This window comes from Geotrypetes seraphini, chromosome 4 (genome assembly GCF_902459505.1).
Source record: "Geotrypetes seraphini chromosome 4, aGeoSer1.1, whole genome shotgun sequence".
NCBI classification, from domain to species: Eukaryota; Metazoa; Chordata; class Amphibia; order Gymnophiona; family Dermophiidae; genus Geotrypetes; species Geotrypetes seraphini.
In genome coordinates this window covers 8,713,877-8,726,929 of record NC_047087.1, presented here as the reverse complement: position 1 = coordinate 8,726,929, position 13,053 = coordinate 8,713,877, and the positions used below count along the sequence as shown (strand labels likewise).

The 13,053-nt window shown below is 43.0% G+C and overlaps 1 protein-coding gene across 3 annotated transcripts in view; it reads left to right on the top strand.

Annotated features, from left to right (window-relative positions):
* The window catches only part of ACSF3 (acyl-CoA synthetase family member 3), a 174,650-nt gene that overhangs the window by 158,602 nt on the left and 2,995 nt on the right, over window positions 1-13,053 (top strand). For all 3 annotated transcript variants that reach the window (XM_033940191.1, XM_033940190.1, XM_033940189.1), the window contains 2 exons: window positions 5,060-5,194; window positions 9,164-9,275. In XM_033940191.1, coding sequence (XP_033796082.1) covers window positions 5,060-5,194; window positions 9,164-9,275 — 247 coding nt within the window. The remainder of the gene's footprint in view (window positions 1-5,059; window positions 5,195-9,163; window positions 9,276-13,053) is intronic.

Here is a 13,053-nt window from a genome sequence, read left to right as displayed (position 1 = left end):
CGTTAGGGCCTTAACGCGCGGAATAGCGCACGCTAGCCGCTATCTCCTCCTCTTGAGCAGACGGTAGTTTTCGGGTAGCGCGCATTAATCCAGTGTGTGCGTTAAAAACACTAGCGCACCTTTGTAAAAGGAGCCCAAAGTTGTTCAAAATTGTTGCCAGATCGCAAGAGGACCTCGGGAAACTGGGCATCCAAATGGCAGATCATTGCGTTCTGAGAATTTAGCTTTGCTGAAGACGACTGTGAATGCAAGGCTTGTTGAGACTGAGAAAATGACTTTTTGTGGCGCAGGAGTTAAGATATGGAACTCCCTGGTGGGTCAGATACGAAATTGCCGTGAAAAGGGCATGTTTAGAAAACGACTTAAAGCCTTTTTCTAGCCAATAATTTTCTTCTTTGGCAGAGTTGATGAACTACTCATGATTTTTATTATGCAAAGTTATGGTATTATTTTGCAGCCATGATTTCCGAGGATTGTTTGTATGTTGATTTTATCATGTTTTTGTTTTAAAATAATGTAAACCGTTGATTTGTAAACGGTATAGAAATTTTTAAAATAAAAAATAAAGTGTGACATGGTGCATGTGGGAAAGAGGAACCCCAACTATAGCTTCGTGATGTCTCCACATTAGGATCTAGGTGGTGGTGACTAAGAAAGCAAATAGAATGTTAGGAATTATCAGGAAAGGAATGGAAAGCAAAGAGGAAAATGTTATAATGCCCTTGTATCAATATATCACTCAATCCTCCTTTGCCCTAGGTACGTTAGATAGATTGGGAGCCCACCGGGACAGATAGGGAAAATGCTTGAGTACCTGATTGTAAACCACTTAGATAAACTTGATAGGCGGTATATAAATAAAAATAAAATACTTTAAAATGGTATGGTAAAAAATTTCAACCTCTAGGAGTAGAATACCGTCATTATGCTGACGATATCCTGTTCTTCTTCTCTATGAAAAACTTTCAGAAAACAGAGTCAAAGTTGAACAGTTATATGAATGAAGTAATATTGCGGATGGATCAACATGGTTTACAGCTAAATGTGGGAAAATCTGAAATCATTCAGTTATGGGCGCACAGATCTTGATGAAGAGTGAGATGCTGGTTCTTGGTGTATGGTTGGATTCTGAACTTTCTGTGGGGAAGCGTATTTCTAAAGTAGTTCAAGGAGGATATGCACAATTACACATTTTACATAGATTGAAGCCAATGCTTTTACCTGTAGATTTTTGTTCTGTTGTTCAAGCGTTGTTGCTAACTCGGCTTGATTATTGTAACATGATCTATCTTGGATTAACAAAGACGAGATGTAACCCTTAACAGCTTTTGATGAATTCAGCTGCAAGACTGATTATGGGCATTCCTTGGATTGAACATATCACTCTGGTTCTAAAGTCCTTACATCGGCTACCTGTACAGCAGTGGATATGCTATAAAGTGTTGTCAGTTGTCTACCAAATATTGTACCCTTCTGCTCCTACGTGTTTTCAGAATTTGTGGGAAAGTTACCAACCAGCAAGAAATTTGAGATCCAAGGGAGGAATATTCTTGACTAGTTTGAAGGAAGATGGGATCCATTATGTGAAATCAAGAATGGCTATTTTTCCCATTGTGGGGAAAAAAAACTATGGAACTTCATTCCAGGAGTGATGAGATATGTAAGGATCATATGTCATTCAAGAAGCTATTAAAAACACAATTGTTCGTAGATGCCATGTTCCGGGTTTGGTGGTCCTCTGTTTTAAGGGAAGATTATTTATTTATTGTGCATTATTTGTTATGACTTTTTATAATTTGTGTATGCATGATATATGTACACCACTTAGATTTAAGCGGTTTATAAATTTTAAAAATAAATAAATATAGGAGAATTAGGAAAGGTACAGAGAAGGGCACTGAAAATGATAAAAGGGATGGGACTACTTCTCTATGAGGAAAGGCTAGGGCTCTTCAGCTTGGAGAAGAGACAGCTGAGGGGTGATATGATAGAGGTCTATAAAATACTGAGTGGAGTGGAAGGGGTGGATGTGAGTCACGTTTACTCTTTCCAAAAATACTAGGACTAGAGGGCATGTGATGAAGTGGAGAGAATATTTCTTCACACAATGTGTAGTTAAACTCTGGAATTCATTGCCAGAGAATGTGGTGAAATCAGTTAGCCTAGCAGGGTTTAAAAAAGGTTTGGATAGGTCATTATTGAGATGGCTTGGGGATTCCTAGGATAAGCAGCATAAAATCTGTCTTACATTACATTACATTGTACTTATTAACTGCGTTACCAAAAAGTTCTATGCGGTTTACAAAAGATTATTAATGATAAACATGATCCATGAAATAGAATGAATTAAGTAGTCAAATCAGCTGTGAGCAGCAATGAGCGAAATTCTTTTTCGTGACAGGCTGCCTGAGATGCTAAAGAGTGATTAAGGAATTTCTTACTTTTACAACACTTTACAGAAGGAAAATCAAACAAGGCATGAGCTTTTTTACTATATTTATATGTAGCTATGGAGAAACTATCAACCGGATAGATAGCAGAAGCAGCCCAGCAGCCAATGGAGTTCGCAATAAAACAACGCAATCTGACTGCCGTGTTTTGAATTCATAGTAATCTCAACAGTTCTTTCTTGGTTGTTGACAGAAAAACAATGAAGACTGAACCAATAATTTGAAGGCAGAGAATTCGAAGTAAGGTCTAATTGTTCGCAGTCTCCATAAAGTAAAATAGCTTTTATGTACATCTGCATCTATCTGGCTTTTCATCGTGAGATGTTGGTCTAAAACGATTCCTAGTATTTTAATCGTTGGATAAATTACGTAAGATGTTGACTATATATTCATGGAAAGTTCATGAATGGTTTTACTAGGTGACGCTACAAAAACTTTCGGCCTCTTTTACAAAGCCGCATTAACGTCCCCAAAGCCCATAGAGATTTAAAGGGCTTCGGGGCTGTTGGCGCGCGGCTTTGTAAAAGAGGCCGTTTGTTTAGTCAGAATTAAGCTTTAGTTTAAATTGCTGCATCCAAAGATTCATCCTTTCCATTACAGTCTCAATTTTAGTAATAATCTGAGATAGAGCCAAATTGCAAGGTATAACTATTGTCATCGGCATAACTAAATAGTCAAATATCCAGATTACTTAGACACAAACCTAACGATGATAGGTAAACATTAAATAATGTAGGTGATAGCTAAAGGAAACTTGAGTCGGAAATCTTACTTGATAGGATCTAGATTCCAAAAATCTCTTAAAGCATGAATAAACGTTACCAAGCATTTTAGTAGATTGGAATGATGAAGGCGCTACTCAGGTCGAATTGGAGCACCAAAGCACTTTTGCCTTTACTGATTAGATTATTTAAGTAATCTAACAATGTTGCAATTACTGTTTCAGTGCTGTGAAGGGATCTAAATCCCGATTGTGAATTGTGAAGTAATAAATGTTGTTCTAAATATTTTGTTAATTGAATGTGAACCAGGCCTTCCATGATTTTACTACTTGGGATCTAGCTACGGACTTGGGTCTTGGGTTGGCCACTGTTGGAAACAGGATACTGGGCTTGATGGACCAGTCCTGCAATTCTTATGTTCTTAATTTTTCCATTGTGTACTTTAGGTGTTCTAACACTCTGATGTCATCTGTCCAAAATGGTGGTGGTTGAATATATTGAAGCTTGTATGTGACATGGCAAAATGCTTGTGGCTCTATTGCAGGGATTTTCAACCAGGTCCTCAGGACACACCTAGCATGTCAGATTTTCAGGATATCTGAAATGAATATACATGAGATAAATTTCATGCAAATCTGTATCATACATATTCATTCCTAAACACCTGACTGGCTAGGAGTATCCCCCAAACTGGATAATGCTACCCGCACCTCTGCCATCCTGTGGTATTTGGGAAGGTGGGTCCTTTGACTGCTCTTTCTTACTATCCTCAGTTGACCTCAGGATTTGTTTGGTGACAGTGAAAAATGATCGGTCCTGGGGATGGAGAGAAAGGCATGCCATGTTTCTCACTCAGGAGGCGAGTTCACTTCTCCCTCCGTATCCATGGTGGTTAGGGGCAGAGCTAGCCCGCGAATATTAAAAAACCGTGAATAATATTTGGGCCCTAACCCCCGCTTCCCCCCAGCTATTTTAAGCCCTATAAGCCCCCCCCCCTTAAGCCTTACCTGGTGGTCTAGCGGGTTTTCAGGCAGGAGCGATCTTCCCATGCTCCTGCCCCGTGCAGATCGCTCACGTCCATTTCCTGCCCCGAAAACCCACTAAACCACCAGGTAAGGCTTAAGTGGGGGTTTACAGGGCTTAAAATAGCCTGAAAAAAGAAAAAGGAATTTTTGGTTTAAAATTGCGAATAAGTGAATCTGTAGATATGGAAACCGCAAATACGGAGGGGGAAGTGTAGCTTGTAGAAGTTGCATGAAAAGGCTTTTTAATGTCCTCCCTGGGGCCTGATGAGTTCCACTCTGCTCTAAGCACTGGCGTAGTGGGGAGGGAGCTGTCTTCCCAGGGCACCATCTTGATGGGGGTGTCAATGCCCCGCCTCCTCTCCACCCTTCCCCCCCAGCTATTTCCCACTCCTCCCCCATCACACGTACGCCTTCCCCGTGATGAGCCTGCTGCTCACGCCGGCATTGGCTCTCTCTCCGACTTCACTTCCGGGTCCCACACCTAGGATGTGACGTCAGAGGGAGGGTCGGCGCGGGCAGCACGTTACTGATGCTACTTGCCCCAGGGAAGAAAAAGAGGTACTGGGGAAAGGAAATGAAGGGGAGGGGGGGGCGTATGCGTGGCGGAAGGGTGGGGGTAGGGCACCTCCACCCTGGGCGCTTACGCCACTGGCTCTGAGTGCTTTAATGTAGTGGTTCTCAACCCAGTCCTTGGGGCAGAGGCAGCCGGTCAGTTTTTCAGGATATCCACCAAGGAGGCAGTGCATGCAAATCTATCTGAGGCATATTTATTGTGGATCTGGCCAGGTACACCCCAAGGACTGGGCTAATAAGCATTGCTTTCCGTATCCAAAATGTTTGTAATGTAGCGTCTCTTTTTCAGGGGACACTGCCATGTACAAAGACGGCACTTACTGGATTCTGGGTCGCACCTCTGTGGACATCATTAAGAGTGGAGGTTACAAAATCAGTGCCCTGGAGGTGGAACGCCACCTGCTGGTTCACCCTAGTATAACAGGTACTCATGAAATGTTACCCAAGTACTTCTTGGCTTCACCCATCCAGTGGGAACTAGAGCAGGTGAAATTACACAAACACCGTGACTCAGAAATTGTCGTTTTGAGAAAACTGAGGGCTAAGAAATCCTGTAATTACTGCCATTTTGCCTGTGATGATGGCATCTGAAACTGAATTCTCAACCCAACATGTGTGTCTGTTGGATAAAGCTTAGAAATAAAGCACTCCTCTGCTCTGGATCCTCCATTCGGTTTATTGTTCCTTTCTCACACTGACAACACCTAAACTGCACAAATTAGATTCAACCAGAAAAGTACTTACACTGTAAAAACACCCTGTCCATTATTCAAAGAGAATGACAGGGGGACAAATTTTTCCCAGTCCCCGTGAGTTTTGTCCCTGTTCCTGCCCCATTCCTGTAAGCTCTGCCTTAACCGCACAAGTCTCAAACACTTATGATTTTAAAGTGTTTGAGGCTTGTGCACATGAGGAGGGAGCTTGCAGGAATGGGGCAGGGACGGGAAAAGAACTCATGGGGACAGGACGGGATGGGGAAAAATTTTTCCCTGTGTCATTCTCTAATATAAATGGCCAAGGGAGGTTCCTGGCTGTTAAATTGCTTGTCTGGAAGGCAACCCAAAAACTCTACAAAAATCTACCCAAAAATATAATCCAATAGGACAAAAGGAATTGGTAGTGCCCTGTATATACCCCTCACAGAAAATTCACTGGCTGTTAAGAAAAACAGAGAATTGAAATAATAAATGAGACACCTCAGTATGGGCCTAAGTTAAATATTAACGCTTTCATGGCCCCGGGCAGGAAACTCAAGGATGACAAGCACCAGGTTTAAGTATACCTAAAGAAGTCTTGCCCTGTACATCATTTGGTCTCTGAAGTATATCCACTCAGTGAAAAACTTAGAGAGGCAGATAGAGGGACAAGAAAACGACGAAACAAGCCCCGCCCTTAAGTTACTATCCAAATGATCAAAAGTGCAAAGTGTTAAAGTACAAAAAATTCCATTCAAAGTTCATAAATAAATAAATGATTTCAAGATTACATCCCATCGTTTAAAAATACATGCTAGGTATGGTTAGCACCTAAGTCTAGCCAGGTGTTGGCACAAATACAGCGCTTAGTCACATAAAATGCAGTCCTGTCTTTATGGGGCTCACCTTATGTGGTTAAGTGCTGAATTTTTCACTTAACCACATAAGTGTTAGCTGGCTAGGGATGCCTGGGTATTGAATATCCAGGAATAAAGCTGGCAGTGGCTAAAAGCAATGCTGACCACCACTAACTGAATATCAGCCAGACTGATTTTTTGCACCCTTAAAGAAACCCCGATTAGCTGACATATGAAAACCTATTTCTCCATTTTATAAAGGCCTACAGTTGAAGCCCTAATTTTGCATATAACATAACATTGTACTTATAAACCGCATAACCATAAGTTCAATGTGGTGAACAAAAGATTAAAAATAACATACCCCAAGGATGATTTAAATTAGTTGGCTAAGGGGCTCATAATCGAAAGAGAAATATGTCCAAAAACCGGCCTAAGTCAGCACTTGGACGAACATTTCTCAAAAACGTCCAAGTGCCAATATTAAAAACGGGTTTTGGGCGTATTTCTAAACGACCTAGGCCTTCATAGTGCCGCTGAATGACCAAAGCTAAACAGGGCGTTTTGGGAGGTGTGTCGAGGACGGGAGTTGGGCGAGATTTGGGCCGGCTTAGACTTAGTCGTACAGCATGTATAACCGAAATTTATACAGCCCACGATCGACGGAACTTGGACGTTGTGTCTTAGACCATGTAAAACATGGTCTAAGTCACAAAAACCCACCTAAACTCACCAGATAAGCACTGAAAACACATAAAACAGACCCCCACGCACTACCCCAGTGATCACCGACCTCCCCCCCATAAAAATATTAATCACACCTTTAAAATTCAGCCTCCAGATCGTCATCACCTGGCCGCTTGGCATAGGAAAGCCTAGTCGTCCAGCACAGAGGCAGCTTAAGTCATCTTGGGGGTGGGTTAGGGACCTATAGAGAGGAGGACCATGGCCATAAGCCCCTGTAATCACTGCATTGATACTTAAACATGTACATCCCCAAAACCCTTTTTTACTGGCATATAAGTGGTTCCTGCAGCCATAAGGGTTATTAGGGTGGTAGATAAGTGGGTCTAGGGGATTCTGGCAATGGTTTGGGGGTCTCATCATGACCTATAAGGGAGCTGTAGTGAGGAGAAGACATGGCACCCTTTTTGTGAAGTTCACAGCAGTGCCCTGTAAGGTACCCCACTATTTAGGTGGCATGTCTGGGTGTGCAGTCCATCACTTTGCAGACCCCTCCCACATCCAACAGGGCTTGTTCTAGGCGTTTTGGACTTGGACGAAAATGTAATATAAAGATGGATGATTTAGCGGCTTGGACAATCAGATCGGCAGGATGTATAATTAGACGATTTTTGAAACGAAAAAAAAGTTGGATGAATTTTTTGAAAATGTGTCTTAGGCTGTTTTTTACTTTGGACAACTTGCGAGATGGACGTAAACAGACTTAGACGTCCCTTTTGATTATGCCCCTCCACATATTTTGAAAAAATATGAGTTTTCAATTGAGTTCTAAAGTGCTTGTAAGAGCAAGCACTACACAACAGTGGCCTAAATTCCCTGTCATAGAAAGCAGCCTGAAATGCGAGTGTATGTTCCAAGGATTTCTTGCTCTTACAACCTTGAGCAGATGGAAAATTAAACAATACATGTGATTTTCTCCTATGTTTATGGAATGCTATGAGAAATCTATTGGTCATATAGTTTGGAGCAATACCGTTCGCAACTGTGTAGCAAAGACATCCCAGCTTAAACCAAACATGCACCTCCACTGGAAGCCAATTCAACTCACGGTAGACAGAAGTCACATGATCATATTTCTTTAGGCCATAAATTAATTTGACCCCCACATTTTGAATCAGTCTAAGCCTAGCCATCGCTTTCTTGGTACACGTTGCAATAGTCGAGAAGACTTAGAAGTAATGACTGAACTAAAAGTTTAAAGGCCAGAAACTCAAAATATGATTTGATGGTACGCAGCTTCCACAATGTGTAATAACCCTTTTGCACCACAGCATCTACTGGCTTATTCATGGTCAAGTGTTGACCTATAACAACTCCCAATATTTTAATCGTTGGATTGATCTTATAGAGTGTTGAGTCATTCATGTAAAATTCTAGATGGAGACGCAACAAAGAATTTGGTCTTATCATGATCTAATTTGAATTTAAATTCTTGCATCCATGATTCCATCAGTTTCAGTATAGACTCAATTATTTGGGTAATATGAGATACAGCTGTATTATAAGGAATGATGATCGTAATGTCATTGGCATAACTAAACTGTCTAGAGCCCAGTTTGTTCCAATGAAACCCCAGAGAAGACAGATACACATTAAATAATGTGGGAGAGCGTGGGGGTCAGGGAATAGAAGAACACGAGATGAAGGAATGCATCTGCTGGGTAAGAAAGACCTACACCAGGGGTGTTCAACCTGCGGCCCGAGGGTCATATGCGGCCCTGTGAACCATTTTGTGCGGCCACAGTCAAGGGCGATGCAGTGTTTTCCTCTTCTGCCCCCGGGTGTTTACCATCTTGCCGACTCCCTCCTCTGTCTTGCTGCAATGTTTGCGCGTTTTTGCGGCCTCAGAAACATTTTTTTCGGCCAATGTGGCCCAGGAAGCCAAAAGGTTGGACACCTCTGACCTACACTGTGCACAGATGGAAAAGAAGTTCAGGAAGGCAATCTCAGTGCTTGCGGTTCTTGCCCACATCCTGATATCTTCAATAAAAGTATAACTCGCCCAATAATGACACCGGACTAATTGTTTTTAAATAGACTGATGCTTATCTCCCCTCCTGCTCTTCCAAGCTCCGTCATTATTTCTTCTGTCTTCAGATGTGGCAGTGATTGGCGCACCAGACAACACATGGGGTCAGCGGGTCATTGCTGTGGTGAAACTACGTGAAGGCGACATACTGCACCTGAAAGATTTGAAAGAATGGGCCAGGTAAGGGAAGCTTGGGAGATGTGTTCAGGAACTGAATCCTGTGTTTGCATTCTCCAGCCACCTTCAGGAAGGAGCAAAGAGGAGAGTCCTGTGGGAAGAGGTAAGAGAGTGGATCATTTTTGATGGCTCCCTGATGAAACCAGGCAGCAAGGAGAAAGGAGAGCAGGTCTGTAGATGAAGCTCTGGTGCAACTGTCAAGTGGATTTGTGTCAGTGTTAGAGAAGTGTGGGGCTAAGAGATGAGCTCTAGTGAAGTGAAGAAAACCAAGTAGCGTACCGGCAGAGCAGCAGCGTGAGAAAACAGTTTGAAAGAGGAAAGGTATAGCTGTCGCCTGTTCTCCCCCACCCCAAAGCCTTGTATGCGTCTTCTCTGCATTATTAGAAATGTCATATCATTAGAATGGCTGCTTTCTGCACTCCCTGGCAGGAGGCACATGTCCTTTCTCGGAGAGATGCATTTCTCTGGCTTTTGCTACCTCCCCAGTTAGAGACAACCAGATGTTGAGATGATTTGGCTGCAGATTTTGGGGGGAAGCAGCAGGAGATGATGGAGTGTAGTGGCCCTGGCATGTCCAAAGCTGTGCAGGAAGCCTGTGATCTTCACGGGAGAAAGTTGGTTGCTTCTTGTTCCCATGGTGCCGATCCTGAAGCTTTTCTGTGAATAGGAAAGAGACTTTAAAAAACAGGAAGAAACAGAAGTTTTATCAGCAAAGCTCAGACCATGCATGTCCCTAGTGCATCCAGCCTCAGTGTCATACTGCACCAATGAGGCACGCTCTCGACACTATTGCATCGGTTAAGTCACTATGGTACAAAATGTGTTCGCATTGCATTAGCAGTGACTCGCCCTCCCCACAGCACTCCAGCCCTGGGGAGGCAATGGATGGGGCCCATCTCCCTTGTGCCCTGCATCGATGCACTGCCCACACCTAGCTTGAGATGGCCCTGGGCTAGCAGCTGGTTTCGTTTGTGCTGCTGTGGGGAGGTACTTTTCCTACCAGTCTCTTACGTACAATGGTGGGAGTTAGGGGCCAGACTTCCCTGACACATGTAGTTAAAGCCATTTCTTTCCTGATAGCTTATTCAGTCCAGTGGCAAGCAGCATCACAAACTTGCTGCCCACCTCGGGTCAGCTCCCCCCTCTGATGTCATTTCCTAGGATACTGAGCTTGTTGGACCTTTGGTCTGGCCCAGTAGGGCAATGTTTATGTGTCTATGTGATATTCTTTTGTTCATAGAGCTGCCACGGGAACTGCAGGGTGTAGTTATTCAGAGTTGTAAATGCCAGCAGTGCAAAGCAGGAACAATGTGCTTGAGTATCCTTTAAAACATTGTCTCAGTCAGGTTCTCCTTCCAAAATCTCTATCCCTGGCTTAGGGATCATATAGAAACATGACGGCAGATAAAGGCTGAATCCACAGCATCCACTATTCTCCTCTTCTTGTCCCACACAATCTTCGTCTCCACCACCTCTACCAGGAAATTATTCCACACATCTACCACCCTTTCTGTAAAGAAGTATTTCCTTAGATTATTCCTGAACTTATCACCTCTTTATCCTATGTACTTTCCTTCCGGAGCTTTTCTTCCTTTGAAAAAGACTCACCTTCTGTACATTAATGCTAGAGATATTTAAACGTCTCTATCATATCCCCTCTCTCCCGTCTTTTTATACACGTTAAGGTCTCTAAGTCTGTCCCCATACGATTTATGACACTTAACCAATTTTGTAGCATCCCTCTGGACCAAATCCATTCTATTTATATCTTTTTGAAGGTGCGGTCTCCAAAACTGTACACAGTATTAGTTTGTAAGCTCACTCAAGCAGGGACTGGCTCCTTTGTGACTCTGTACAGTGTTGTATATGTCTGGCAGTGCTCTAGAAACACTAGTAGTAACAGTATTCCAAATGAGACCTCACAAATCTTTTCTACATGTTCCCTTTTCCTACTAGACATTCCTCTCTTTATGCACCCAAGTGTCTTCCTGGCTTTGACCGTCGCTTTTTCTACCTGTTTTGCCATCCTGAGATTATCAGATACAATCGCCTCCAAGTCCCACTCTTCTGTACACACAAGTACTTCGCCTCCTATACTATATCATTCTCCTGCATTTTTGCAGCCCAAGTGCATGACCTCATGTTAACATAGTAGATGACGGCAGATAAAGACCCGAATGGTCCATTCAGTCTGCCCAACCTGATTCAATATAAATTTTTTTAATTTTTTCTTCTTAGCTATTTCTGGGCAAGAATCCAAAGCTCTACCCGGTACTGTGCTTGGGTTCCAACTGCCAAAATCTCCGTCAAAACCTACACCAGCCCATCTATACCCTCCCAGCCATTGAAGCCCTCCCCAGCCCATCCTCCACCAAATGGCCATATACAGACACAGACCGTGGGGTGTCTACCCTATTACAGAGCTTAGTATCACCCACAAAAAGACAAACTTTGCCAGACCATTTTTCTGCAGTATCACTCACAAAGATGTTAAATAGATCCAGCCCAAGGACAGACCCTGTGGCACTCCACTAACAACATCCTTTTCCTCCAAGCAAACTCCATTTACCACTACCCTTTGTCTCCTTCCACTTAACCAGCTTTAAATCCAGTTTGTCACTTTAGGGTCTCTACTGCATGTGTTCAATTTATTAATCAATCTCCTAAGCGGCACCTTGTCGAAAGCTTTGCTAAAGTCCAAGCCCACTACATCTATCACTCCTCTCGTATCCAACTATTTTGTCACCCGGTCAAAGAAATCGATCAGATTCATCTGACAAGACCTGCCTCTCGTAAAACCATTCTGACTCAGGTCCTGCGGTCCATTCAGTTCTAGAAATCTCACTCTCTTTCGTTCACAAGATTTATTCAGAGGGACCACATCCATAAGAACATAAGCAGTGCCTCCGCTGGGTCAGACCTGAGGTCCATCGTGCCCAGCAGTCCGCTCACGTGGCGGCCCAACAAGTCCAGGACCTGTGCAGTAATCCTCTATCTATAACCCTCTATCCCTTTTTCCAGCAGGAAATTGTCCAATCCTTTCTTGAACCCCAGTACCGTACTCTACCCTATTACGCCCTCTGGAAATGCATTCCAGGTGTCCACCACACGTTGGGTAAAGAAAAACTTCCTAGCATTCGTTTTGAATCTGTCCCCTTTCAACTTTTCCGAATGCCCTCTTGTTCTCTTTTTTTTTTTTTTTTTTCGAAAGTTTGAAGAATCGGTCCCTCTCTACTCTCTCTATGCCCTTCATGATTTTGTAAGTCTCTATCATATCCCCTCTAAGTCTCCTCTTCTCCAGGGAAAAGAGTCCCAGTTTCTGCAATCTCTCAGCATGTGAAAGGTTTTCCATACCTTTTATCAGATGTGTCACTCTCCTCTGAACCCTCTCGAGTAACGCCATATCCTTCTTAAGGTACAGTGACCAATATTGGACGCAGTACTCCAGATGTGGACGCACCATCCCCCGATACAACGGCAAGATAACTTCTTTCGTTCTGGTAGTAATACCCTTCTTGATTATACCTAGCATTCTATTCGCTCTCTTAGCAGCCACTGCGCACTGTGTTGTCAGCTTCATTGTCATGTCCACCATTACCCCCAAGTCCCTTTCTTGGGTACTCTCCTTTAACATCCCTCCCATCGTATAGCTGTATCTCGGTTTTTTGCTTCCCATATGTAATACTTTACATTTCTCAACGTTGAACTTCATCTGCCATCTCGTTGCCAATTCCTCTAGTTTGTTCAAGTCCCTTTGCAATTCTTCGCAGTCCTCTTTAGT